At 53.3% G+C, this 27672-nt stretch overlaps 1 protein-coding gene across 1 annotated transcript in view; it reads left to right on the plus strand.

Moving 5' to 3' along the window:
- LAMA2 (laminin subunit alpha 2) overlaps window positions 1–27672 on the plus strand; it is a 554587-nt gene that overhangs the window by 241748 nt on the left and 285167 nt on the right. The window contains exons 13-14 of the mRNA XM_064170111.1: window positions 15612–15713; window positions 17526–17737. Of these exons, the coding sequence (XP_064026181.1) occupies window positions 15612–15713; window positions 17526–17737 (314 nt within the window). The remainder of the gene's footprint in view (window positions 1–15611; window positions 15714–17525; window positions 17738–27672) is intronic.

A 27672-nucleotide genomic window follows, 5' to 3' on the forward strand; every position in this document is an offset into this window, starting at 1 on the left:
CCTGGAGTGCTGTGTCCAGTTCTGGGCCCCTCAATTCAAGAGAGATGTTGAGGTGCTGGAAGGTGTTTGGAGAAGGGCAACAAAGCTGGTGAGGGGCCTGGAGCACAAATCCTACGAGGAGAGGCTGAGGGAACTGGGCCTGTTTAGCCTGGAGAAGAGGAGGCTCAGGGGTGACCTCATTGCTGTCTACAACTACCTGAAGGGACATTGTAGCCAGGTGGGGGGTGGCCTCTTCTCCCAGGCAACCAGCAATAGAACAAGGGGACACAGTCTCAAGTTGTGCCAGGGTAGGTCTAGGCTGGATGTTAGGAAGAAGTTCTTCCCAGAGAGAGTGATTGGCATTGGAATGGGCTGCCCAGGGAGGTGGTGGAGGCACCGTCCCTGGGAGTCTTCAAGCAAAGCCTGGATGAGGCACTTAGTGCCATGGTCTGGTTGATTGGATAGGGCTGGGTGCTAGGTTGGACTGGATGAGCTTGGAGGTCTCTTCCAACCTGGTTGATTCTATGATTCTATGATTCTATGATCTGCCCCTTCTCACACTTGGGCACACACTTGGGCACACACTCACTTCTCTTCTGCCATCCTTTGGAGTCTCCATACTCATCAGCCTGGTTGCTCAGCCTCCCTCTGCCCTTCCCCAAAGAAACAGAGGGGTTTTTAGAAAAGACCATATCTAAGAAAGAAAAAGAACTCTAAGGGAACATAAACACATTTCAGCTACTGCAATCTTCAGAAGGGATCTTTCCTCTGTGGTTGTGTGGAAGCAGTTTGCATTCTGTTTGCTGTTTAACCAGCAGCACAGCTCTGCAGTTGGGCTGATGAGGGTGTGCAGACTTTTGTCTGAGCTGCAGAAGCAGTGTGAGCAGCAGGACAGGGAGGGCATTCTGCCTCTCCTCTGCTCTGCTGGTGCCCTGACCTGGACTACTCCATCTAGCTCTGCTAACCCCAACACAAGGATGTTCAAGTGGTGGAGTGGGTCCAGAGGAGACCGTGAAGATGACCAAAGGGTTGGAGAACCTGGCCTATGGGGACAGGCTGAGAGAGTTGGGATTGTTCAAACTGGAGAAGAGAAAGCTCCAGGGAGACTTGAGAGCAGCCTGAAGGGTGCTCAGGGCAGAGCTCATTGCTGTCTGCAGCTGCCTGCAGGGAGGCTGTAGCCAGGTGGGGTTGGGCTCTGCTGCCAGGCACCCAGAAACAGAGTGAGGGGACACAGCCTCAAGCTGTGCCAGGGCAGGTCCAGGCTGGATGTTAGGAGGAAGTTGTTGTCAGAGAGAGTGATTGGCACTGGAATGGGCTGCCCAGGGAGGTGGTGGAGTGGCCGTGGCTGGAGGTGTTGAAGCCAAGCCTGGCTGGGGCACTTAGTGCCATGGTCTGGTTGCTTGGCCAGGGCTGGGTGCTAGGTTGGGCTGGCTGAGCTTGGAGCTCTCTTTCAACCTGCTTGATTCTATGATTCTGTGAGAAACAGGATTCATGGCATTATAGAAGGGCTTAGGCCACTCAGAGGTCATCTACTCCGACCTGCCTGCCAGTTAGCCCAGGTTGCTCAAGGAACACCTTCAGGAAGAGTCATCCACAACCTCCCTGGACAGCCTGTGCCAGTGTCTCATGTAACTATGTCTGCTTGCTGCTGACACTCTTTAGACTTTTCCAGTAGGAAGGCAACACTCCAGAAAGTCCTCCTGGATGATACCCAGTGACAGGTCCTCACCAGTGCTGGATGCAAGTATTGATTCCCCCCAGACACAGCAGCAAGGCTGAGGGCAATGCTTTTGCTTCAGAACAGCTTTTAATTTGGGTGTGAAGAGTTGTTCTTGTTTCAGTCCTGCATTTTCTGTTCTTACTGATCCTTGCACACTGGGCTGGTGTTGCCATAGAAATAGCAGCAGTTCTAGCTGGGGAAAAGCCTGCAAATTCTTTTCCTTGTTAAAAGCTTCATGAAGGAGTTCAGGCAGAGATGGGAGGGTAAGGCTCAGTCCTGGTCTGCCAATGACACAATGGTCCAGTTAGTGTTGCATTCCAATATGGGGGGAAAGCATTTATTGGTGTGGCTACTTAGCTGGCTTGGTGTCATCTGCTGACTTGCAAGGAGTGCTTTCATGGAACCATAGAGTCACAGAATCAGCCAGGTTGGAAGAGAGCTCCAAGCTCATCCAGCCCAACCTAGCAGCCAGCCCTGGCCAAGCAACCAGACCAGTGGCTCTCCACTGGGCTCTCTCCAGCACTTTCCTCTCTTGCACTGTGGAGCCCAGAGCTGGACATAATACTCCAGATATAGTCATAGCAGGGAAGAGCAGAGGGGACATTCTCCTCAGATGTCATTTCCTCTCACTGCAGAAGACAAACAGAACTGTCTGGCCAACCACTGGCAAAGTCTAAAGTCCCCAGACCTCTACAAAGTTCAGAAGGTGACTGCTGTGCCACAGTCGTGGAACCAGAGCAGCCAGAGCACATACCCCAGTGTAGCTGCACTCATAGAGTCAGCCAGGTTGGCAGAGAGCTCCAAGCTCAGCCAGCCCAACCTAGCACCCAGCCCTGGCCAATCAACCAGACCATGGCACTAAGTGCCCCAGCCAGGCTTGGCTTCAACACCTCCAGCCACAGAGACTCCACCACCTCCCTGGGCAGCCCATTCCAATGCCAATCACTCTCTCTGACAACAACTTCCTCCTAACAGCCAGCCTGAACCTGCCCTGGCACAGCTTGAGGCTGTGTCCCCTTCTTCTGTTGCTGCCTGCCTGGCAGCAGAGCCCAACCCCACCTGGCTACAGCCTCCCTGCAGGCAGCTGCAGGCAGCAATGAGCTCTGCCCTGAGCCTCCTCTGCTGCAGGCTGCACACCCCCAGCTCCCTCAGCCTCTCCTCACAGGGCTCTGCTCCAGGCCCCTCCCCAGCCTTGCTGCCCTTCTCCAAACACCTTCCAGCACCTCAACATCTCTCTGCAATGGAGGAGCCCAGAACTGGACACAGCACTCCAGGGGTGGCCTGAGCAGTGCTGAGCACAGGGGCACAAGAACCTCCCTTGTCCTGCTGCCCACACTGCTCCTGAGCCAGCCCAGGATGCCATTGGCTCTGCTGCCCACCTGGGCACACTGCTGCCTCCTCTTCAGCTCCTCTCTGCCAGCACCCCCAGCTCCCTCTCTGCCTGGCTGCTCTCAGCCACTCTGGCCCCAGCCTGTAGTGCTGCTTGGGGTTGTTGTGGCCAAAGTGCAGAACCCTGCCTAAGCCCATACTGCCTGGGCCTGATCACCTGCCTGCCCTGCAGGTGCTGCCTGGCAGCAGTCAAGATGATCTGCTCCTGGGGAGGAGTAGTACACTGCAGCAGGGCAGATGGGGAGGTGGCTGTTGGAGAGCAGCCTCAAGGAGAGTGACTTGGGGGTGCTGGGGGAGAACATCCATGGCACAGCAATGTGCTCTGGGGGCCAAGAGAGCCAATGGGATCCTGGGGTGCACTAAGAGGAGCGTGTCCAGCAGATCAAGGGAGGTTCTCCTCCCCCTCTACTCTGCACTGCTGAGACCTCATCTTGAGTACTGTGTTCAGTTTTGGGCTCCCCAGTTGAAGAGGGACAGGGATCTGCTGGAGAGAGTCCATGGGAAGGCTAGAGGGATAAATAGGGGAGTGGGGCCTGCCTGATGAGGAGAGGCTGAGGGACCTGGGGGTGCTTAGTCTGGAGAAGAGAAGACTGAGAGGGGATTGAATCAATGTCTGTAACTCTCTGTGGGCTGGGGGTCAGGAGGGGGGGACAGGCTCTGCTCACTGCTCCCTGGGATAGGACAAGCAGCACTGGATGGAAGCTGCAGCACAGGAGGTTCCAGCTCAACACAAGGGGGAACTTCTTGCCTGGAAGGGTCCCAGAGCCCTGGCACAGGCTGCCCAGAGAGGTTGTGGAGTCTCCTTCTCTGGAGCCTTTCCAGCCCTGTCTGGATGTGTTCCTGTGTGCCCTGAGCTGCATTCTCTGCTCCTGCTCTGGCAGGGGGTTGGACTTGAGGATCTCCAGAGGTCCCTTCCAACCCCTGCCATCCTGTGAGCCTGTGATGCTGCTCCATCAACTTCCCTGGCACCAAGCTCAAACTGACAGGTCTGTAGCTTCCTGGGTCCTTCTTCCAGCCCTCCCTGTAGATGGGTGTCACACTGGGTACTTCCCAGTCTGCTTGGAGCTCCCTGCTCAGCCAGGACTGCTGGTAAATGATGTGAAGTGCCTTGGTGAACACCTCCAGCAGCTCTGTCAGAACCTGTGGCTGGATCCCATCTGTTTCCATAGACCTGTGTACAACCATGTGGTGCAGCAGGTCACCAACCATCTCTTCCTGAACTGGGGGGACCATTCTGCTCCTGGTCTCTGCTAGCTCAGGGGGCTGGATTCCAGCAGTACAGCTGGTCCTGTTACTAAAGACAAAGGTGGCATCAAGGACATCAGCCTTTTCCTCATGCTTTGCCATCATGTTTCCTCCTGCAACTAGCAGAGGATGGAGGCTCTCCCTGGCTCTTCTTTTGCAGCAGTCCACAGGCAGATTTCTTGTTGTCTATCCAGCAGAAGCCAGATTAACCTCCAGCTGGGCTTTAGATTTGCTAATGTTCTCCCTGCACAGCCTCACAACATCTCTGTGGCCATCACATTTGGCCTGGCCCTTCTTCCAAAGGCCACCTCTTCTCCCTGAGCTGCAGCAAAGCCTCCTCTGCAGCCAGGCAGGTCTTTGCCACCAGCCCATCCTACAGCACATAAGGACAACTGCCCAGTGAGAATCACAGAATATTGGAGGCTGGGAGGGACCTCCAGAGGTCCTCATCAGTGCCATCCCCAGGGGAACTTGGGAACATGTCCCTTGCTACAGGCAGCACAACCACAGAACCTTAGAGGTTGGACCTCCAGAGGTCATTCAGTGCAAACCCCTGCCAAGGCAGCACCACCAAGGGAAGTTCACACAGGAAGGCATCCAGGGGGGTTTGGAAAGGCTCCAGAGAAGGAGACTCCACAACCTCTCTGGGCAGCCTGCTCCAGGGCTCCAGCACCCTCACACCAAAGAAGTTTCTCCTCATGTTGAGCTGAATCCTTCTCTGTTCCAGTTTGTGTCCATTGCTCCTTGGCTTATTGCTGTGCACCACCCGAAAGAGCCTGGCCCCAGGCACTGACCCCCACCCCTCAGAGATTTGTGCACATTGCTCAGATCCCCTCTCAGCCTTCTCCTCTCCAGACTAAACAGCCCCAGGGCTCCCTTGCTTTCTTCACAGCAGAGATGCTCAAGTCCCCCACTCACCCTGGTGGCTCTCTGCTGGCCTCTCTCCAGCAGGTCCCTGCCTCTCCTGAACTGGAGAGCCCCAAACTGGACACAGTATTGCAGGTTTGGTCTCAGCAGGGCAGAGCAGAGGAGAAGAACTTCCCTAGCCCTGCTGCCCACACTTTTCCTGATGCCCCCCAGGCTGCCACTGGCTCTCTTGCCCACAAGGGCACATTGCTGCCCATCAGAACTTGCTGCCCACCAGCACTCCAAGGGCTTTCAAGACGGAGCTGCTTTCCAGCAGGGCAGCTCCCAAGCTGTGCTGGTGCCTGTTGTCAGTTAGAAACACATCTCAGAGCTGATGCTCAAATAGTGAGTTGGATTTCAACATCAGTTCTGAAACATCTCCACGGTTCAAGTGGTGTTTCCATCCAGCCCTCCACCCTTCAGCCACTCCTGCCCTGCTTGATGGGTGCTTGTGGAGCTGAGAGCAGCTGCTGGGAAGCTGGGCAGCAGCTGGGGGGTTTGTGGTCTCTGGGGTTTCCTGCTCTGCACTTTGCAACTGGCAGCCAGAGAAAGCTGTCTGGGATTGTGATGAGACATGAGGTGACACTTCCCAAAACCAGCCCCTCTGCCCAGTGCCTGGCATGTTGCAGATCGAGGCTGACTTGTCCCTGCAGTAACAGGCATGGGCAGGAGCTGCAGGGGAAACAGCATCACCACAGCACTGCCACAACAGTTCTTTATGAACCCCTGATCTGCCTACAGCAGCTGGGGCAGTGCTGGTTGGGAAGCCACAGGCACAGATGGGCTTGATCACAGAGAAAGCAAAGGAGGAGGAGCAGAGTGAGTAGCCAGCATGGGCAGCTCCTGCCTGACCAACCTGATCTCCTTTTATGCTCAGGATCCTGCCTGGTGCATGTGGGGCAGGCTGTGGTTGGAGTCTGCCTGGACTGCAGCAAAGCTTTTGGCACCATCTGCCACAAGCAGCTCCTGGCACTGATGGCAGCTCCTGGCTGGGACAGATTCACTCTGGTATGGGTCAAAAACTGGCTGCAGGGCTGGGCCCAGAGAGTGATGGTGAATGGTGCCACATCCAGCTGGCAGCTGGCACTGGTGCTGTGCCCCAGGGATCAGTGCAGGGCACAGTCCTGTTCAATGTCTTTAGTGATGATCTGGAGCAGGGGATTGAGTCCAGCATCAGTAAGTTTGCAGGTGACAGCAAGCTAGGAGCAGCTGTGGAGCTGTTGGAGGGGAGGAGAGCCCTGCAGAGGGACCTGGCCAGGCTGGATGGGTGGGCAGAGGCCAAGGGGATGAGATTGAACAAGGCCAAGGGCAGGGTTCTGCACTTTGGCCACAACAACCCCAAGCAGCACTGCAGGCTGGGGCCAGAGTGGCTGAGAGCAGCCAGGCAGAGAGGGAGCTGGGGGTGCTGGGAGAGAGGAGCTGAGATTTCCTCAGGAGCTGAGATTGATGCCATTTTTCCTTTTAGAGTTCCATGATATTGAATCTTTCAGCATAATGCACTAAGCACAATGAATTGGTGCATTTTATGCAGACACCTAATCTCCCTTTGCTTCCAAGTAATGCAGTTCAATTCCTCCAAGAAGAAAGAGGAGCAGGGTGGATGCAGCATCTGAGCAGCAGTGAGGCTGAGATGAGTTTAGGGCTGTAATTCAGGAAACTCACAAGTGAGAAGCTGCTTACTCAGTTCTTTACTATTTGCCAATGAAATGCTGCAGATGCACTGGAGTGAAAGAAATTGTGTAAGGTTTCAACTGGCCAAGGCATGAAGGAAGGAAGCAATGTGCCCTGGTGGCCAAAAAGGCCAGTGGGGTCCTGGGGTGCATTCAGGAGAGTGTGGCCAGCAGACCCAGGGAGGTTCTGCTCTCACTGTCCTCTGCTCTATTGAGGCCCCACCTGGAATACTGCACCCACTTCTGGGCTCCCCAGTTCAAGAGAGACAGGGATCTGCTGGAGAGAGTCCAAGGCAGGGCTGCAAGGATGCTGCAGGGACTGCAGCACTGCCTGCTGGGGAGAGGCTGAGAGCCCTGGGGCTGCTTAGTCTGCAGAGGAGAAGGCTGAGAGGGGATCTGAGCAATGTCTGTCACTAGCTGAGGGCTAGGGGGCAGGCAGGAAGGGACAGGAACAGGAACAGCCTCTGCTCACCTGTGCCCTGGCATAGGACAAGAGGCAATGGATGGAAACTGCAGCACAGGAGGTTCCACCTCAACATGAGGAAGAACTTCTTGACTGTAAGGGTCCAGAGCCCTGGCACAGGCTGCCCAGAGAGGTTGTGGAGTCTCCTTCTCTGGAGCCTTTCCAGCCCTGTCTGGATGTGTTCCTCTGTGATCTGTGCTGGATTCTCTGCTCCTGCTCTGGCAGGGAGGTTAGACTTGAGGATCTCCAGAGGTCCCTTCCAGCCCCTAACATCCTGTGATGCTGTGAGCTTTTACACAGGATTAGCAGAGCCAAAACTGCAACTTAGGGAGTATGGATCACAGAAAGGCAACCAAGCTGGTGAAGAGTCTGGAGAGCAGGGCTGGGGAGGAGCAGCTGAGGGAGCTGGGGGTGTTTGGTCTTGAGTAGAGGAGGCTGAGGGCAGACCTCATTGCTCTCTACAGCTCCCTGAGAGGAGGTTGGAGCTAGACGAGATTTGGACCCTTCTCCTTAGCGATACAAGGAGAGGAAATGGCCTGAAATTGTGCCAGGAAGGGTTAGGTTGGAGATGAGGAAAAATTTCTCTCCTGCAAAAGTGATCAGGGATTGGCAGAGGCTGCCCAGGGAGGTGGTGGAGTCTCCATCCCTGGAGATGTTGAAGAAACCTGTGGCCATGGCCCTGGGGGATATGGTTGGATGGTGGTGTGGGTTGATGGCCTTGGAGGTCTTCTCCACAACCTCCCTGGAGGTGCTCAGGACCAGGTTGGATGAGGCCTTGAGTGAGCTGTTCTAGTAGGAGATGTCTCTGCCTATGGCAGGGGGCTGGAACTGGATGATCCTTGAGGTCCCTTCCAACCTAGACTCTTCTCTGACTCTATGAAGCAGTCAAAATCAGTTTTCTCTTCCCAAGTGTCAGCTGTGACAGGCCAGCACTGGGCAGCTTAAGCACACCAGGGTTTATGGTAGCTGCCCAGGGAGGTGGTGGAGTCCCCATGCCTGGAGGGGTTCAAGAAACCTGTGGCCCTGGCCCTGGGGGATATGGTTTAATGGCCATGGTGGGGTTGGGTTGGTGGCCTTGGAGGGCTTTTCCAATGAAGACAATTCAGTGATTCCATGAGAAGATTGCAGGAATGAATGAATTGGAAGTTTTGGCAGTCAGGGAGGTCTATTTCAGGCAACTGGAGGTGACAGTGAATGCTCTGAAATGCTCATTTGCCCCTGCAGTGTTCAGTGGTGTGGGAAAACACTCATGGGAAGCAGCTAACCCAGGCAATCTCTTAGTCAGGTCCCTTTACATAACCTTATTTCCTCCTCCTTCTGTCAACTCCTCTGCAGGCAGAATTCAGAGTAAGTGGATTTAAGCAGAATCTAACATCAATGTATGCAGTTTGTGGAGAAGAATTCTGAGTGTAAGGAAGGAAGCTGTAGGCTTCTAAAGTAGCCAGGGCAGAGCAGGTGGGAGAGAGCTGAAGGAAGGAGCTCATTCTTTAAGGGCACAAAAAATTAGCTCCCTTATGGAGGAAGAAAGAAACCTGGCAAGGTTTGTAGAGCCAGGCAGAACTCTGCTGCCATTCACATGGAGCAGAATTATTCTGCTGCCTGCTTTCTCTGAAACATTGCTCTAATGCCTCAGAAGAGCTTCTACAGCCTGTCTAAATCCAAGCCTGCCTAAAAGAGGAGACTGTTTCATCTCCAATTGGATCTTGAGTGGAACTAAGAGATGCAGGCTGTGCTGAGAGCTATTAGGAACTGAGTGAAAGTTTGGTGTTTTCTTGGTGGTGGTCCTGGTGGAATTCTATTCTTGTCTCTTGAGTAAGGGATGTGTCAGTTCCAGACCAAAGCTGGACCAGTTGGTGGCCCCTCAGTTAAAGACAGAGAGTGGTGGTGAATGGTGCCACATCCAGCTGGCAGCTGGCACTGCTGGTGTTCCCCAGGGACCAGTGCTGGGACCAGTCTTGTTCAATATCTTTATGGATGATCTGGAGCAGGGCATTGAGTCCAGCAGCAGTGAGTTTGCAGATGACAGCAAGCTAGGAGCAGCTGTGGAGCTGTTGGAGGGGAGGAGAGCCCTGCAGAGGGACCTGGCCAGGCTGGATGGGTGGGCAGAGGCCAATGGGATGAGATTGAACAAGGCCAAGGGCAGGGTTCTGCACTTTGGCCACAACAACCCCAAGCAGCACTCCAGGCTGGGGCCAGAGTGGCTGAGAGCAGCCAGGCAGAGAGGGAGCTGGGGGTGCTGGGAGAGAGGAGCTGCAGAGGAGGCAGCAGTGCCCAGGTGGGCAACAGAGCCAATGGCATCCTGGGCTGGCTCAGGAGCAGTGTGGGCAGCAGGACAAGGGAGGTTCTTCTGCCCCTGTGCTCAGCACTGGGCAGGCCACAGCTTGAGTGCTGTGTCCAGTTCTGGGCTCCTGAATTGAAGAGAGATGTTGAGGTGCTGGAAGGTGTTGAGAGAAGGGCAGCAAGGCTGGGGAGGGGCCCGGAGCAGAGCCCTGTGAGGAGAGGCTGAGGGAGCTGGGGGTGTGCAGCCTGCAGCAGAGGAGGCTCAGGGCAGAGCTCATTGCTGCCTGCAGCTGCCTGCAGGGAGGCTGTAGCCAGGTTGAGGTGGCCTCTTCTCCCAGACAACCACCAATAGAAGAAGGGCACACAGCCTCAAGTTGTGCCAGGGGAGGTTCAGGCTGGATGTTAGGAGGAAGTTGTTGTCAGAGAGAGTGATTGGCATTGGAATGGGCTGCCCAGGGAGGTGGTGGAGTGGCTGTGGCTGGAGGTGTTGAAGCAAAGCCTGGCTGGGGCACTTGGTGCCATGGTCTAGATTCTATGACAGTGGTCTCTGGGATGCTCTGTGGCTGGCTTTTCTCTCTTGTCCTCTCCAGTCTGCTCTTCTTTCCTATCACAGAACCACAGAATAACTTTGGTTGAAAAGGACCTTTAAGGTCACCAAGTCAAACCATTCCCTAACTCTGCCAAGGCTGCTGCTAACCCATGGCCCTTGGCAGCACATCTCTGCCTCTTTGCAACCCCTGCAGGGATGGAGATAGACCCAGCTCCCTGAGCAGCTTTGAGAAGCCTTTCAGGGAAGGCTACCAGGAGGTAGCAGCTGCTCTGCTGAAGTTACAGTTAGCAGACCTTGTTCAGAGGAGAAGAGGCAGCTTCTGGTGTGGCAGAGAAGGTGCTAAAACCTTACTGGCAGAGGCACAAGAGGCAGTGGAGAGGCAAAGTGTGGCTCAGTAGGTGAGTCAAGTGTAAGGTGGGTTGTGAAAGCTGTGGAAGAAAGGGCCAATGAGTTCAGATCCTGACAGCTTGCTTGGGAAGAGCTTTGACTGCAGACTGCCTAAGTGGGGGAAGATGCAGCCTTCTAGACTCTGATTTCCATAGAAAGAGAGGCAAAGGTTGCACATCTCTGGCTCTGCAAGGATTTGGAGTGATGCATGGTAGATATTTCTGGTTTGCTATCACTCCTCTTGAGCTCAAAAGTGATTGGAGTGTGGCAGCCACAACACCAAAGCCTGCTTTACAGCCTTCCTCCTGCCCTCCAGCTTTCTTCCTGCTCAGCAGGGCCATTTCTTCACAGGAAAGCAGCCACCTCGCCTGCTTTGGAGGCCTTTGGCTGATCCAGACTGTAGCTGTCAGGATGCTGTAACCAGTTTGGTTTGCCCTCTGGTCAGATCCTTTATCAACGTGAAACTTCAGGATAGAAGTGCAGGAACAGGCTGCACAGAGAGGTTGTAGAGTGTCCTGGGGAGAAAGGCTGAAAGAGTTGGGGCCACCCAGCCTGGAGCAGAGAAGGCTCTGGGGAGACTTTTGGAGCTGCATTTCAATATATGAAGGGGACCTAAAGGCAGGCTGGGGAGGGACTGTGGGGATAGGATGTGTCTAGAGCAGGGCAGCAAGGCTAGGGAGGGGCCTGGAGCACAGCCCTGTGAGGAGAGGCTGAGGGAGCTGGGGGTGTGCAGCCTGCAGCAGAGGAGGCTCAGGGCAGAGCTCATTGCTGCCTGCAGCTGCCTGCAGGGAGGCTGTAGCCAGGTGGGGTTGGGCTCTGCTGCCAGGCAAGCAGCAACAGAAGAAGGGGACACAGCCTGGAGCTGTGCCAGGGCAGGTTCAGGCTGGATGTTAGGAGGAAGTTGTTGTCAGAGAGAGTGATTGGCATTGGAATGGGCTGCCCAGGGAGGTGGTGGAGTCTCTGTGGCTGGAGGTGTTGCAGCCAAGCCTAGCTGGGGCACTTAGTGCCATGGTCTGTTTGGTTGGGCAGGGCTGGGTGCTAGGTTGGCCTGGATGATCTTGGAGCTCTCTTCCAACCTGGCTGATTCTGTGATTCTGTGATGAGGGCAATGGTTTGAACTGGAGCAGCAGGTGGACATCAGGAGGAAGTTCTGCACAATGAGGGTGGTGAAGCAGTGGAACAGGTTGCTCAGAGATGTGCTTGAGGCCCCATCCCTGGTGGCAGTCAAGGCCAAACTCGATGCAGCCCTGGGCAGCCTGCTCTAGTTGGAGGTGTCCCTGCTGCCTGCAGGGAGGTGGTTGGACAAGATGACCTTTGAGGGTCCCTTGCCAGCTGATGCCTTCTATGATTCCATGAACTGTGCAGCTTTTTCAAGTAGCTTGATAGTGTTTGGACCATCCTTGGAGCCCGAAAGCTGAATCTCCATGCACTCCCTGCAGCTGCCACAGGAAGACAGAAACAGCCAATTCATACCCCCTGCCTCTAACATTTTGTTCCCTCTTAGTGCTCTCTTTTCTGGACTGGTCAAGCTCCCCCCTGTCCCTGGGGTTTCGTGCCAGTTGGGTTTTACAAGCCCTTAATCCATTCTGGTTGCCTCCTCTAAACTGGTACCTGTTTGTCTGCTCCTTTCCAATGGAGTTGCTGGAAGCTTGCATTGTCTTCTCCTCTGCCTGCATTTGGTTTAGATCAGAGCCTTTCCTTTCAGCTGTGCTTTCTTTTCCCTGTATGACCTTTCAATTCCCAAGGTTGGATTTTCATTCACTAAGGTAAAGGTTATGCAGTTGGGATGAAGTTAAACCTGCCTTGGTACTCTCTCTTTAATAGGCTGCCTGAAAGCACAGAGCCTTTACTTTCCCCTTGGTTTATGTTTGCTGAAGCCTTGGAGCCAGGCTGAAGTGGCAAGAGAAGTTCTCACAGAAGTTGCTCTTTTAAGGTGCTTGTCTGAAGCTGAGAACAATTTTGGGTGCTTCAGGCAGCCTCTAGCATGGCTGAATTTCCTATTCTCTTCTTCCACTTGCCTAGCCTTGACCACAGGCAAACCAAAAGTGCTGCCAAAGGGCTGTTTAAGGAGGGGGGGGATGGGGAAGGCATTTCCAGGTTATTATGGCCCAGGCTGAATGTTGTTTCATTGATTTCTATGGCTCTGCCTGCCACGGAGTCACAGCATTGGCAGGGCTGGAAGGGCCCTCCAGGATCAGCCAGCTCCAACCCACTGCCATGGGCAGGGACACCTCACACTAGAGCAGGTTGCTCAGAGCCACATCCAGCCTGGCCTTATAAAATTCCAGGGATGAGGCTTCCACCACCTCCCTGGGCAACCTGTGCCAGGCTCTCAGCACCCTCATGCTGAAGAACTTCTTCCTAACATCCAGTCTGAATCTACCCACTTCTAGTGTTGCTCCATTCCCCCCAGGTCCTATCAGTACCTGACAGCCTAAACAGTCACTCCCCAGCTTTCCTGTAGCCCCCTTCAGGTACTGAAAGGCCACAAGAAGGTGGAGAAGATCACACTCTGATTCTGTGCCCCACAGCCTCCTTGGAGGTGTTGAGAACCAGTTTGGATGAGTTCTTGAGCAACCTGCTCTAGTGGGAGGTGTCCCTGCCTAGGGCAGGGGGGGTGGAACTGGCTGAGCTTTGAGGTCCCTTCCAACCTAAACCATTCTCTGATTCTGTGATTCCATGGAATGGAATGGAGCTGCATCAGGAGGAGTTCAGACTAGACACTGAGAAAAGGTGGTTCAGTGGGAGTGTGGTCAGGCACTGGCACAGGCTCCACAGTAAAGTGGTCATGGCACTAAGCCTGTCAGAGTTCAGGGCTCCCCTGGACCATGCTCCCACTCATATGGTTTAAATTTAGGGAGTCCTGCAGGGAGCTGGGTGTTGGACTTAATGATCCTTAGGAGCCCTGCTCAGGCTACACCTTGAGTGCTGTGTCCAGTTCTGGGCTCCTCAATTGCAGAGTGATGCTGAGGTGCTGGAAGGTGTTGAGAGAAGGGCAGCAAGGCTGGGGAGGGGCCTGGAGCACAGCCCTGTGAGGAGAGGCTGAGGGAGCTGGGGGTGTGCAGCCTGCAGCAGAGGAGGCTCAGGGCAGAGCTCATTGCTGCCTGCAGCTGCCTGCAGGGAGGCTGTAGCCAGGTGGGGTTGGGCTCTGCTGCCAGGCACCCAGCACCAGAAGAAGGGGACACAGCCTCAAGCTGTGCCAGGGCAGGTTGAGGGTGGATGTTAGGAGGAAGTTGTTGTCAGAGAGAGTGATTGGCATTGGAATGGGCTGCCCAGGGAGGTGGTGGAGTGGCTGTGGCTGGAGGTGTTGAAGCCAAGCCTGGCTGGGGCACTTAGTGCCATGGTCTGGCTGGTTGGGCAGGGCTGGGTGCTAGGTTGGGCTGGCTGAGCTTGGAGTTCTCTTCCAACCTGGTTGATCCTAGGATTCTATGATTCCTTCCCACTGGAGATGCTCTCTTACCCAAGCTTTGGGCTGCCATCTGGAGTGAATTCTGTGGCTCTAAAGAGGCTGTTCTGGCTGTAGAGCCTCAAGTGCCACATGTGGATCTTAGTTCTTCGTGGATGATTCACAATCAGGTGATTTCCATGCCTTAAACACTGGCAGCTTTTTTCCTCCCCTTTAATTAGATCCATAACAAAATAATGAAGCTGATGGCTTTCACTGCCTTCTGTCCCTGTGTGCAAAGCCATCTAGTGTGATGAAGAAGAGGCAGCAGATGATGTCCTTGAGTGTGAGCAGATGATTCTCTTTATGGTAGATTTGTTTGTGCTGCTTCCACATAATTACCAAACCCCACTGGTGCTGTCCTGAACATAATGAGGGGCAACAGAAATAGCTGCAGGGCTCTGCACCTGGGCAGGAACAAGCCCATGCACCAGAACAGGTTAGGGGTTGACCTGCTGGAAAGCAGCTCCACAGAGAAGGAGCTTGCAGTCCTGGTGGACAAGAAGTTCTCCATGAGACTGCAATGTGCACTTGTGGCCAAGAAGCACTCCTGGGGTGCATTACTAAGAGTGTGGTCTGCAGGACAAGGAGGTTCTCCTCCCATTCTGCCCTGGTGAGAGCACATCTGGGCAAGCAGGACCTGGTGGACAAGAAGTTCTCCATGGGAGAACTGTCACATGTGGTTTGGGGGCTAGAAGGGCATAGAAAAGAACCAGTGCATGAGATGAGAGCCTGGTGACTGAGTCCTCGTGTTGAGGATGGAATCACACTGAGAGCAAAGGCTGAGATGTTCTGTTAGAGCAGGTTGATTTGACTGCATCACAGCAAATTCCTTCTTTTAGGTTACAGTTCTTTGTAAGCAAACCATCACTGGGCCTTTTTTTGTTCTGAAATCATGTTAGTTTTGGACACTGAAGTGTAACAAAGACAGTGAGGGGCTGGAGCAGGTCCAGAGAAGGGCAACCAAGCTGGGGAAGGGTCTGGAGAACAGGGCTGGGGAGCAGCAGCTGAGGGAGCTGGGGGTGTGCAGTGTGGAGAAGAGGAGGCTGAGGGCAGAGCTCATTGCTCTCTGCAGCTCCCTTGAAAGTTGGTTGGAGTGAGGCTGGTGTTGGCCTTTTCCCAAGGCCACATCCCTGGGGACACTCAAGCTGAGCCTCAAGAGGGCTCTGGCCAGGGCTGGGTGCTAGGTTGGACTGGCTGAGCTTGGAGCTCTCTTCCCACCTGGCTGATTCTATGGTTCTGTGATTCTACTCCAACATACTCTGCACTCAGCAAGGACAGCCTCAGCTAGATCAGGTTGCCCAGAGCCCTGTCCAGCCCCACCTTCAATATCTCCAGGTAAGGAGCCTCAATCACCTCCCTGCACAACCTGTTGCAGTGTTCCACCACCCTCCTGGTGCAGAACTTGTTCCTAACATCCAATGTAAATCTGCTCTGCTCTAGTTTGTGGCCTCTGCTCCTCCACCTGTCCCTGGAGGCCTTTGGAAGTAGCCAAGCTGGAGATAACTGTCCCCAAATGACCTGTTTGCTTTCACTGAGTTGCATTTTCCTCTCTCTCTCTTTTTTTCCCTCCCCAGGTAGCAGCTGCTGGAGGACATCTGAAGTTTACAGTCTCCTATGACTTCACAGAGGAAGAAGAGGCAGTGCAATTGGTGGTTCAAGCTGATGTTATCATAGAGGTAAAGTGATTGTATTTTTGGCCACAGAGAAGGAGAGAAAAAAGGAAATTGCCTACTTCAGATGTTCAGTGGGAAGGCTGCTGGCTGAGGACACAGAATAGCAGGGTGCATGTACCTTCAGCTAATTTAGAGCAGCAGAAAATGGACACAGTTTGGGAGGAGAGAAAATCTTCAGCATCTCAAGGAGCCTCTGGCACTACTCCAGTGGCTTCAAACATGATTTTCTTCCTGTTTGTGTGGAGGGATGGAGAAAATGAAATAGCTGTTTGCCTGTTTGTTTGGCTGAGGTGAGACTTCCACATTCTTTCATCAGAGCAGTTGCTGTGCAGCTTGGCAAAGTTGCTTTTTGCCTGTGCAAAGTCACCAGGTTTCAGCTGAAGAACTCAAACTTTCTTCTGCACTGACTTTCAGAGCTGTCAGGCAAGGCCCTTCCAGGGTTGTGGAAGCAGAGAATCAACAGAGTCTGCTTAGATCTTACAGTCTGACTTGGTGAACCATACTGAGGATCACAGAATGGCTTAGGTTAGAAGGGACCTTTGAGATCATCTATTCCAACCCCCCTGCCATGGGCAGGGACATCTCCCACTAGAACAGGTCACTCAAGGACTCATCCAACCTGGTGCTGAACACCTCCAGGGAGGTTGTGGAGCACAGAAGCACCCAATGTGATCTTTGATCACATTGGGTGCTTCTGTGCTCCACAACCTCCCTGAGCACCCTGTGCCAGTGTCTCACCACCCTCAACCTGTGCCAGTGTCTCACCACCCTCAACCTCTGCCAGTGTCTCATCACCTTTGTACTGACTTCTTCCTCAGCTCCAGTCTAACCCTGCTCTTTCTCAGCTCCAAACCATTCCTCCTTGTCCTATCTCTAGAAACCCTCAGGAAATATCCCTCTGCAACCTTCCTGGAGGATACCTTCAGGTACTGGCAGGCAGCTCTAAGCCCACCCTGGACCTTCTCTACTCCAGGATGAACAGCCCCAGCTCTCTCATAGCAGAACTTCTCCAGCTCTTGGATTATCTTTGTGGCTCTCCTCTGGGCTGGCTCCAACAGACCAAATGTCTTCCTTATGCATATTATTCCTAATATTCATTATTCCTGTAAATTATATTAATCAATCCTGCCCCCAGCTGGCTACAGATGCAGCTTTTTTCCCTGGCTTTTTCATTTGCTCTCCTCAGACCCCACCTGGAGTCCTCTGTGCAGTTCTGGAGCCCCCAACACAAGCAGGACATGGAAGTGTTGGAGCCAGTCCAGAGGAGGCCACCAAGATGCTGAGAGGGCTGCAGCAGCTCTGCTCTGAGCACAGGCTGAGAGAGTTGGGTCTGTGAAACCTGGAGAGGAGAAGGCTTCCAGGAGACCTTGGAGTGGCCTTGCAGGATCTGCAGGGGGCTCCAGGAGGGCTGGGGAGGGACTATTGACAAGGTCTGGGAATGGCAGGAGGAGGAGGAGGAATGGGTTTGAAGTGGCAGAGGGGAGATTGAAAGTGGATGTTAGGGAGAAGTTGTTTGCAGTGAGGGTGGTGAGACACTGGCACAGGTTAAGGGTGGTGAGACACTGGCACAGGTTGCCCAGGGAGGTTGTGGAGCACAGAAGCACCCAATGTGATCTTTGATCACATTGGGTGCTTCTGTGCTCCACAACCTCCCTGGAGATGTTGAGGACCAGGTTGGATGAGTCCATGAGCAACCTGTTCTAGTGGGAGGTGTCCCTGCCTATGGCAGGGGTTTGGAACTGGCTGAGCTTCGAGGTCCCTTCCAACCTAAACCCATTCTGTGATTCTGTCTCTCTCTCTCATGGCTCTCTCCAGGGAGGTAACTTGAGGATCAGCACTCCAGAAGATGGGATTCACCTGCAGCCTTCTGAGGAGCACACGGAGGAAATCGTGCTGAAGCCAGAATCTTTCTCTGTGCATGGCACTGACGTTCCCCTCAGCAGGAGGCAGTTCATGACTGTCCTGGCCAACGTGAAGAGCATCCTCATAAGAGCCACCTACAGCTATGGGACCAATGCCATCTACAGGTGAACTTGGGGACGTGTCCCACGCTGCAGGCAGCTCCTCACAGGAACACAGTCACAGCACCTTAGAGGTTGGAAGGGTCCTCCAGAGATTATCCAGTGCAAGCCCCTGCCAAGGCAGCATCACCCAGGGCAGGTCACCCAGGAATGCCTCCGGGAGGGTGTGGGAAGGCTTCAGAGAAGCAGACCAGATTTAACCTTTAGATTTGCTAATGTTCTCCCTGCACAGCCTCACAACATCTCTGTGGCCATCACATTTGGCCTGGCCCTTCTTCCAAAGGCCACCTCTTCTCCCTGAGCTGCAGCAAAGCCTCCTCTGCAGCCAGGCAGGTCTTTGCCACCAGCCCATCCTACAGCACGTAAGGACAACTGCCCAGTGAGAATCACAGAATATTGGAGGCTGGGAGGGACCTCCAGAGGTCACCATCAGTGCCATCCCCAGGGGAACTTGGGAACATGTCCCTTGCTACAGGCAGCACAACCACAGAACCTTAGAGGTTGGACCTCCAGAGGTCATCCAGTGCAAACCCCTGCCAAGGCAGCACCACCCAGGGGAGTTCACACAGGAAGGCATCCAGGGGGGTTTGGAAAGGCTCCAGAGGAGGAGACTCCACAACCTCTCTGGGCAGCCTGCTTCAGGGCTCCAGCACCCTCACACCAAACAAGTTTCTCCTCATGCTGAGCTGAATCCTTCTCTGTTCCAGTTTGTGTCCATTGCTCCTTGGCTTATTGCTGTGCACCACCCAAAAGAGCCTGGCCCCAGGCACTGACCCCCACCCCTCAGAGATTTGTGCACATTGCTCAGATCTCCTCTCAGCCTTCTCCTCTCCAGTCCAATCAGCCCCAGGGCTCTCAGGCTCTCTCCACAGGGGAGATGCTCAAGTCCCCCACTCACCCTGATGGCTCACTGCTGACCTCTCTCCAGCAGGTCCCTGTCTCTCCTGAGCTGGGGAGCCCCAAACTGGACACAGTATTCCAAGGGTGGTCTCAGCAGGGCAGAATAGAAGGGGAGAAGAACCTCCCTTGCCCTGCTGGCCACAGGTCCTTTGTTTTCCCTCTGCAGGGGAGGAGATTTAAAACACACTCATCTGTGGCCATGTAACCCATAGCTTTTATTTCCACTTTCCACCACTTGCTAGTGTCTTGGTTTTTATCATGTGGGGTAGGAGAGGGAGCAGAGAGCAGCAGCCTGAGTGGGAAATGCAGCACTTCAGATGTGGGTAGCTGGCGAGTGCTGTAATTCCCATGGACAGAGTAGATCATGGAGTGCAGTAAGGACATCTTGGAGCATGGAATGATCTAGCACTTAGATGTTGTTTACCCTGCTTAATGAGCATACAGGGACACATTAGCAGTGGGCCAGAGAATAATACCTTGAGTCTCTGAGCTGGCAAAGTGTCTCCAGGGGAGCTGTCTATGTTTTTAATCAGTGCTGCACACAGAACTGGCTGCTCCCAAAGCCCTTCCTTTGATTTATGCCAGATTGCTGCCACTGCTTTCGTGTGAACTCCCCTGCCCCTCCTGATGAAGTGAAGGACACAACTTTTCTCTCCCTGGGGCTGCAGTGTGGTCAAAGCCATGAGCTTCATCTTGCAGTTCACATTTTCCTAACGGCGTGAAAGGCCTCAGGTTGTGCCAGGGGAGCTTCAGATTGGATATGAGCAACAATTTCTTCCCAGCAAGGCTTCTCAGGAACTGGAAGAGGCTGCCCAGGGAGGTAGTGGAGTCACTATCCTGGAGAGTAAGAGGTGCATGGATATGGTGCTGAGGGAGGCGTTTTAGTGGCAGTGGCTTAGCAGCAGTGGTGAGGTTGTGAGCTCTTGGTGATCTCAGAGGTCTCTTCCAACCTCAAGAGCTCTATAATCCTATGAGCAAATACTCCAGGTGGGCTGGAAGGCAGCCTCACTCCTGATCCAGAGCCAGGGAAGTGGATAATTGTTGTGATACCTTGGACTGATTCAGGATCTCTGTTGATGGATTTCAAGGGAAGTAATTTTTGCCAAAGAAGTAGCACAGAGCTAAGCTTTAACAGATAAGTAGGTATGAAATAAGAGGAGCTTTACTGTCTCCTGAGCAGGTATGTGTGGTGGCAATTCCTCTGAGAGAGTAAAGAGGGTCTGGCAGAGAGACAGCAATATTACAGGGTGATTAGATCCTTCACCAGTGACACTTTCTGCCTCAAAGCATCAGCAGAGCTGTTCAACATAATAATTAGGGATTGCTCTATGAAGCAACTGACTCACTTAAGTCCTGAAAGATCTCACAATGGACAATGGCATGGCCTGGTTAAGGACTACCAAGGATGCTATTAGCATCTGGCTTTCAGAAGAGGCCAGAACGGAAGCAACTTCCAAAGATTAAGCAACTTCCTTGCAGTCAGGGAGAAAGAGACTTGAAAGTTCAATGGAGTTGTCTGCAGTTAGCAGGAGCTAACTTGAGGGTTGTATTTTTCACCCTTGTTTAGTTTAACCTGCCTGGGAGGCTGTAGCCAGGTGGAGTTGGGCTCTTCTGCCAGGCAAGCAGCAACAGAACAAGGGGACACAGCCTCAAGTTGTGCCAGGGCAGGTTCAGGATGGATGTTGTTAGGAAGTTGTTGTCAGAGAGAGTGATTGGCATTGGAATGGGCTGCCCAGGGAGGTGGTGGAGTCTCTGTGGCTGGAGGTGTTGAAGCCAAGCCTGGCTGGGGCACTTAGTGCCATGGTCTGGTTGGTTGGCCAGGGCTGGGTGCTAGGTTGGAGGTGCTATGTGCAGGGTGAGTTGGAAAGGTCAGCAAGAGGAGTTAGAAGCAGAATGATGAGTTGGGAATGTGCAGGGACAGGCAGAAGAGTTAATATGGTGACAGCCAGGCAGAGACTGACCTGATCTGTGTTTGTGTCCTTGCTTTTATATGTCCCGGCAGGATGAATGGGTAATGCAGACATCACCTGATTGTCTTTTGACAGACAATGATCTAATTTCTCTCATTAAAATGCTCCAATGAATCACAGAATCATAGAATCAACCAGGATGGAAGAGACCTCCAAGATCATCCAGTCCAACCTAGCACCCAGCCCTGGCCAATCAACCAGACCATGGCACTAAGTGCCTCATCCAGGCTTTTCTTGAAGACCTCCAGGCACGGTGCCTCCACCACCTCCCTGGGCAGCCCATTCCAATGCCAATCACTCTCTCTGACAACAACTTCCTCCTAACATCCAACCTAGACCTACCCCAGCACAACTGGAGACTGTGTCCCCTTGTTCTGTTGCTGGTTGCCTGGCAGGAGAGGCCAACCCCCACCTGGCTACAGCCTCCCTGCTGGCAGCTGCAGACAGCAATGAGCTCTGCTCTGAGCCTCCTCTGCTGCAGGCTGCACACCCCCAGCTCCCTCAGCCTCTCCTCATAGGTCTCAAACCTGCAGATCCACTGTGCTTCAAAGACAGTTTGGTTGCACTGATTGTTCAGTCTGAACATTCCAAGTGGCTGCTGCTGTTGGAGGCACTCAGATGGGCACTGGGAAGGGAGGTGCCAAAGAGAAGGGAGTGCTTGCAGCCTTGAGCACAGCCCTACGAGGAGAGGCTGAGGGAGCTGGGATTGGTTAGCCTGGAGAAGAGGAGGCTCAGGGCAGACCTCATTGCTGTCTGCAACTACCTGAGGGGAGGTTGTGGCCAGGGGGAGGTTGCTCTCTTCTCTCAGGTGGCCAGCACCAGAACAAGAGGACACAGCCTCAGGCTGTGCCAGGGGAGATTTAGGCTGGAGGTGAGGAGAAAGTTCTTCCCTGAGAGAGTCATTGGACACTGGAATGGGCTGCCCGGGGAGGTGGTGGAGTCGCCGTCCCTGGAGCTGTTCAAGGCAGGACTGGACGTGGCACTTGGTGCCATGGTCTGGCCTTGAGCTCTGTGGTAAAGGGTTGGACTTGATGATCTGTGAGGTCTCTTCCAACCCTGATGATACTGTGAGACTGTGATACTGTGATACTGTGTGATACACATAGAGAATCAGTGCTGGATTCTCTAGCACTGGGAGGAAGAGGGAAGAAGGTAGAAAAAGCCAAGGGGTTTCCTTCCATATGCAGAAATGGCTTCAAGACAAGAGAGCCATAACTGGGTCAGTACTTCGTGTGCCTCCTGTAGCTGATGTGATTCAGATGCCTGGCACAGCAGACAGTAAACTATGCTGATGCTGCCTGAAACGTTCCCTTCCCTTCTAATGTTGTTTGTTTTTAGAAGTCAACAGTTGCCTGCTGACAGCAACAGTCAGCTTAAATATTTGGTCTCAATGTTGCATCTCAGATTGTTGCTGCGTCTCCAGGATGCAGTGCCCCATTACTGCCAGCATTATGTATTTTAATGAGTGCAGAGTGGCAGCCAGGAATCAAAACTGCACCATCAAAATGGGAGAGGAGGGGGAAAAAAACCCACCCCAACCCCCAGCAATAATCACTGCAGCTCCCTTCACTGGGAAACTCTTAATGCAGAAAAGTGTTAACCACATTAAAATCCCATTTAGCAAATAGCAGAAGGTAATGAAAATTAGAACCATTCAGTGACTACAAATGGGGGCTAATGCTGGGTGGATTGTTTGTGTGTGTGTGTGTGTGTGAGTGCTTCTGCTTCTCCCAAGAGCTGTGCTGAGAGGGAATGAGCTGCAGTTCAAAGGAGGAATAAAACTTGCCTTTTGGTAGTTATTTCTTCCTTCATTTACAGGTCTTTCTCCTTACATTGTTAGATTGGTTTGGGTTTTTTTAGTGTTGATCTGTTGGAAGGTAGCAGAGCCCTGCAGAGGGACCTGGCCAGGCTGCATGGCTGGGCAGAGGCCAAGGGGATGAGATTGAACAAGGCCAAGGGCAGGGTTCTGCACTTTGGCCACAACAACCCCAAGCAGCACTACAGGCTGGGGCCAGAGTGGCTGAGAGCAGCCAGGCAGAGAGGGAGCTGGGGGTGCTGGGAGAGAGGAGCTGAAGCTGAGGCAGCAGTGCCCAGGTGGGCAGCAGAGCCAATGGCATCCTGGGCTGGCTGAGGAGCAGTGTGGGCAGCAGGACAAGGGAGGTTCTTCTGCCCCTGTGCTCAGCACTGCTCAGGCCACCCCTGGAGTGCTGTGTCCAGTTCTGGGCTCCTGCATTGCAGAGAGATGTTGAGGTGCTGGAAGGAGTCCAGAGGAGGGCAGCAAGGCTGGGGAGGGTCCTGGAGCAGAGCCCTGTGAGGAGAGGCTGAGGGAGCTGGGGGTGTGCAGCCTGCAGCAGAGGAGGCTCAGGGCAGAGCTCATTGCTGCCTGCAGCTGCCTGCAGGGAGGCTGTAGCCAGGTGGGGTTGGGCTCTGCTGCCAGGCAGCCAGCAACAGAAGAAGGGGACACAGCCTCAAGCTGTGCCAGGGCAGGTCTAGGCTGGCTGTTAGGAGGAAGTTGTTGTCAGAGAGAGTGATTAGCATTGGAATGGGCTGCCCAGGGAGGTGGTGGAGTGGCTGTGGCTGGAGGTGTTGAAGCCAAGCCTGGCTGGGGCACTTAGTGCCATGGTCTGGTTGGTTGGCCAGGGCTGGGTGCTAGGTTGGGCTGGCTGAGCTTGGAGCTCTCTTCCAGCCTGGCTAATTCTGTGATTCATCACCATTTTTGAGATTTAATATCCTGGAAAGTGTTTATCTTACTGTAAAGGAAAGTGCAAGAGGATGATTGCAAAATAAGCATGCTGCAAGGAAGCCAAGGGGAAACACTGAGATGTGAGAGAGATCTCACTGCAGGTCAGGCTAGGAAGCTGCCTCCTTCTCTTAAAAGAGTTTCAAGAGTCTCTCAGAGAGCTTCTAGTATCACCAAATTAAACTCAGCTCTCTAACTGCATAATCTTCACTGGTAGTTCCTCCAAAGCTCATCCACAACCCCACTGATGGTAACATTTCTGCTTGTCTGAAGCTCCCATCCTAACTTTTGAGTTGATTGGAGTCGAATTTCTGTGTTCTGGCCACAAATGCAGTCTCCTGTTGGGCCACTGTCCTCCCTGGGGATCTTACTGTCACCACTGCAGAGCTGCTGTGCTGGCAGGTGAGAGCTTGGCACACCTGGGGTGTGGCTGTGTCCAGGAGCAGAGCTGAGCTTTGAAGGATCACAGGCTCCCAGGATGTCAGGGGTTGGAAGGGACCCAAAGAGATCATCGAGTCCAACCCCCCCTGCCAGAGCAGTGTTGGGGAGGGGAAATGAATTGATGCGAGGTGATACTGCCCAAAGTTAGTGTTGTTTATTAATGTTGCTATTCAGAGCTCTGCCACCCCCCCACTGACAGCTCTGTGCTTACACAGTGATGGAAACCTTCTCTGGCCCAGATCCAGCCCTGGTAACAGCCAGCAAAGCACACAAACATTCACTGACCTGGCACAGGAGGTTCCTGCGCTCAAACGCCGCTCGCAGCCAATGTGCTGCTTGCCCAGCAGCTGGGCCCCAGCTCCTTCTGCTCCATGGCAGCAGGCAGTAGAGCATCACAGAGAGGCACTCAGCATTCACTCACAGATTGTTGTTATTACTCTCACAGGGCTGCCCACAGCCCAGACAGTGCCCAGATGCTGCCAGGGGACTCTGCCTTGTTGGACGTTGAGGCTTGGATCTTCTTCTGGGGACAGGACACAGCCAATCTCTGCCCCTGTCTCCTGGCTGCTTCTGCACCACCTGTGTGTGAGTCCAGGGACTCCAGGCAGGACATCAGGTGCAGGGGCAGATATGTGCAGTCTCAGCACGGTGTCAGCTGGCCACACAGGCTGATGGTGTGCAGGCATCCAGGGTCTGCTCCTGGTAACTGCAGCAGTGGAGTTCACCAGGCAGGCAGTGAGGCAGTGTGCAATGGCAGCAGGGCTGGGCACAGCAGAGAGAGCAGGCACAGAGCAGGGGAGCAAAGCAGGGAAGCAAAGCAGGGAAGCAAAGCAGGGGAGCAAAGCAGGGAAGCAAAGCAGGGAAGCAAAGCAGGGAAGCAAAGCAGGGGAGCAAAGCAGGGAAGCAAAGCAGGGAAGCAAAGCAGGGGAGCAAAGCAGGGGAGCAAAACAGGGGAGCAAAGCAGGGAAGCAGAAGCAGGGAAGCAAAGCAGGGGAGCAAAGCAGGGGAGCAAAGCAGGGAAGCAAAGCAGGGAAGCAAAGCAGGGGAGCAAAGCAGGGAAGCAAAGCAGGGGAGCAAAGCAGGGGAGCAAAACAGGGGAGCAAAGCAGGGAAGCAGAAGCAGGGAAGCAAAGCAGGGAAGCAAAAGCAGGGGAGCAAAGCAGGGGAGCAAAGCAGGGAAGCAGAAGCAGGGAAGCAAAGCAGGGAAGCAAAGCAGAGGAGCAAAGCAGGGAAGCAGAAGCAGGGAAGCAGAAGCAGGGAAGCAAAGCAGGGAAGCAAAGCAGGGGAGCAAAGCAGGGAAGCAGAAGCAGGGAAGCAGAAGCAGGGAAGCAAAGCAGGGAAGCAAAGCAGGGGAGCAAAGCAGGGGAGCAAAGCAGGGAAGCAAAGCAGGGAAGCAGAAGCAGGGAAGCAAAGCAGGGGAGCAAAGCAGGGAAGCAGAAGCAGGGAAGAAAAGCAGGGAAGCAAAGCAGGGAAGCAAAGCAGGGGAGCAAAGCAGGGAAGCAAAGCAGGGAAGCAGAAGCAGGGGAGCAAAGCAGGGAAGCAAAGCAGGGAAGCAGAAGCAGGGGAGCAAAGCAGGGGAGCAAAGCAGGGAAGCAAAGCAGGGAAGCAGAAGCAGGGGAGCAAAGCAGAGGAGCAAAGCAGGGAAGCAAAGCAGGGAAGCAGAAGCAGGGAAGCAAAGCAGGGAAGCAGAAGCAGGGAAGCAGAAGCAGAAGCAGGGAAGCAGAAGCAGGGAAGCAGAAGCAGGGAAGCAGAAGCAGGGAAGCAGAAGCAGGGGAGCAAAGCAGGGAAGCAAAGCAGAGAAGCCAAAGCAGAGAGAGCAGGCAAAGAGTAGGGGAGGAAAGCAGAGAAGCAAAGCAGAGAGAGCAGGCACAGAGCAGGGCAGCAAAGCAGGGGAGCAAAAGCAGGTTTTTGTATGTCCTTTTATCAATGTGGGCTGAAGTTTATTGCCCTTTGGACACAGAAGAGCCAACCAGGATGGCAGTTAGCCAAAGCTGACCATGTTAGGCAAGGGCACAGGCTCTCTTCTCCCTCATTTGGGAGCAGCACAGGCCTTGCCCTAGGCAGGCACAAGCTCAGTGTGTGCCTCACACCACAGGGCCCTGGGCAGGCCAGGCTCAGTGGCTACAGGTCCTTGTGTGTCCATATCCCCCGCTTGCCTCCCTGGTGGAGCAGAGGAGCCTGCCTAGGCAAGGCAGGACATGTATGAGCCTATTTGGGGCCTATCAGGCCTACCACAACAAGCAGGAGCACACAGTATAGCTCAGGGCACACAGGAGCACATCCAGACAGGCCTTGAAGGGCTCCAGAGAAGGAGTCACAGAATCAAGCAGGTTGAAGAGACCTCCGAGCTCATCTAGCCCAACCTAGCACCCAGCCCCTGCCAATCAACCACATCATGGCACTAAGTGCCTCATCCAGGCTTTTCTTGAACACCTCTCAGCCTCTCTGGGCAGCCTGTGCCAGGGCTCTGGGACCCTTCCAGCCAAGAAGTTCCCCCTTGTGTTGAGCTGGAACCTCCTGTGCTGCAGCTTCCATCCATTGCTGCTTGTCCTATCCCAGGCAGCAGTGAGCAGAGCCTGTCCATTCCCTCCCCAGCCTCCTGCCCCCAGAGAGTTACAGATATGTATTAAATCCCCTCTCAATCTTCTCTTCTCCAGACTAGGATGTGGTGCTTGGGGATATGGTTTAGGGTGAGCCTTGCAGAGGGTGGTTATTGGTTGGACTTGGTGATCCCCAGGAGCTCTTCCAGCCTGAATGTTTCTGTGACTCTGATTCTGCACTCTCAGCCACCTTCCTTCCCCAGCTTCCTTACCTTTCCTGCCTGTCTCATCAAGAGCAGTCATCAAACTGCATGGCAAAAGATCCTCTCTGAACCTTTCCTCCAACCACTGCAGGAAAACCACAATATTTTTCTTGGTGGTTTTCTTATCCAAGGTCATCCAAAGAATTGGCAGATTTTGGGTGGGATTGGGGTTTTTTCTTTTGGCAGCCAAAAGATAAACACTTTAGAATGGAGAAAGAAACAACCAAAGAGAAAGAGCCTGGGTTACATTTTGCAAAGCAAATGGAGTATGAAGAAAATTCATGTCCTGCTAGAAAGGTATTTTCTGCTGAAAAAAAGCTTTTCAGGTAGCTGTAGCAATCCAACAGTGCTGAGAGTGCTGGCTGGAAACAGAAGGCATTCAGCCTCCAGAGTGCCTTCATGTGCCTCCACAACTCTCACAAGAATTAAACCCCCAAATCCCCTGTTTCTTTCCCCAGATGGATGCTGCTGAGATAAACCACATCTGGTTCACATACTACCTGTCAAGATTATCAAAAGGCTTCTCTTGTCTCTCTCTTCATACTTCAAGGGGCTTTAAAATGAAAGCCATGGCCAATGTTTGGCTAAACAGCAGTGCTTTGGCCACTCTCTGGCAGCTATTCTGTAGGAGTGATTCTGCATAGAATCAGAGAGTCAGGTAGGCTTTAAAGTACCTTTAAGATTGTCTGAAAGTACCTTTAGGATCATCTGAAAGTACCTTTAAAGTCATCTGGAAGTATCTTTAGGATCATCTGAAAGCACCTTTAAGGTCATCTGAAAGTACCTTTAAGGTCATCTGAAAGTAACTTTAGGATCATCTGAAAGTACCTTTAAGGTCATCAGAAAGTAACTTTAGGATCATCTGAAAGTACCTTTAAGGTCATCAGAAAGTACCTTTAGGATCATCTGAAAGTACCTTTAAGGTCATCTGAAAGTAACTTTAGAATCATCTGAAAGTACCTTTAAGGTCATCAGAAAGTACCTTTAGGATCATCTGAAAGTATCTTTAAAGTCATCTGAAAGTACCTTTAAGGTCATCAGAAAGTACCTTTAGGATCATCTGAAAGTACCTTTAAGGTCATCAGAAA

Source organism: Pogoniulus pusillus, chromosome 33, assembly GCF_015220805.1.
Source record: "Pogoniulus pusillus isolate bPogPus1 chromosome 33, bPogPus1.pri, whole genome shotgun sequence".
NCBI lineage: Eukaryota > Metazoa > Chordata > Aves > Piciformes > Lybiidae > Pogoniulus > Pogoniulus pusillus.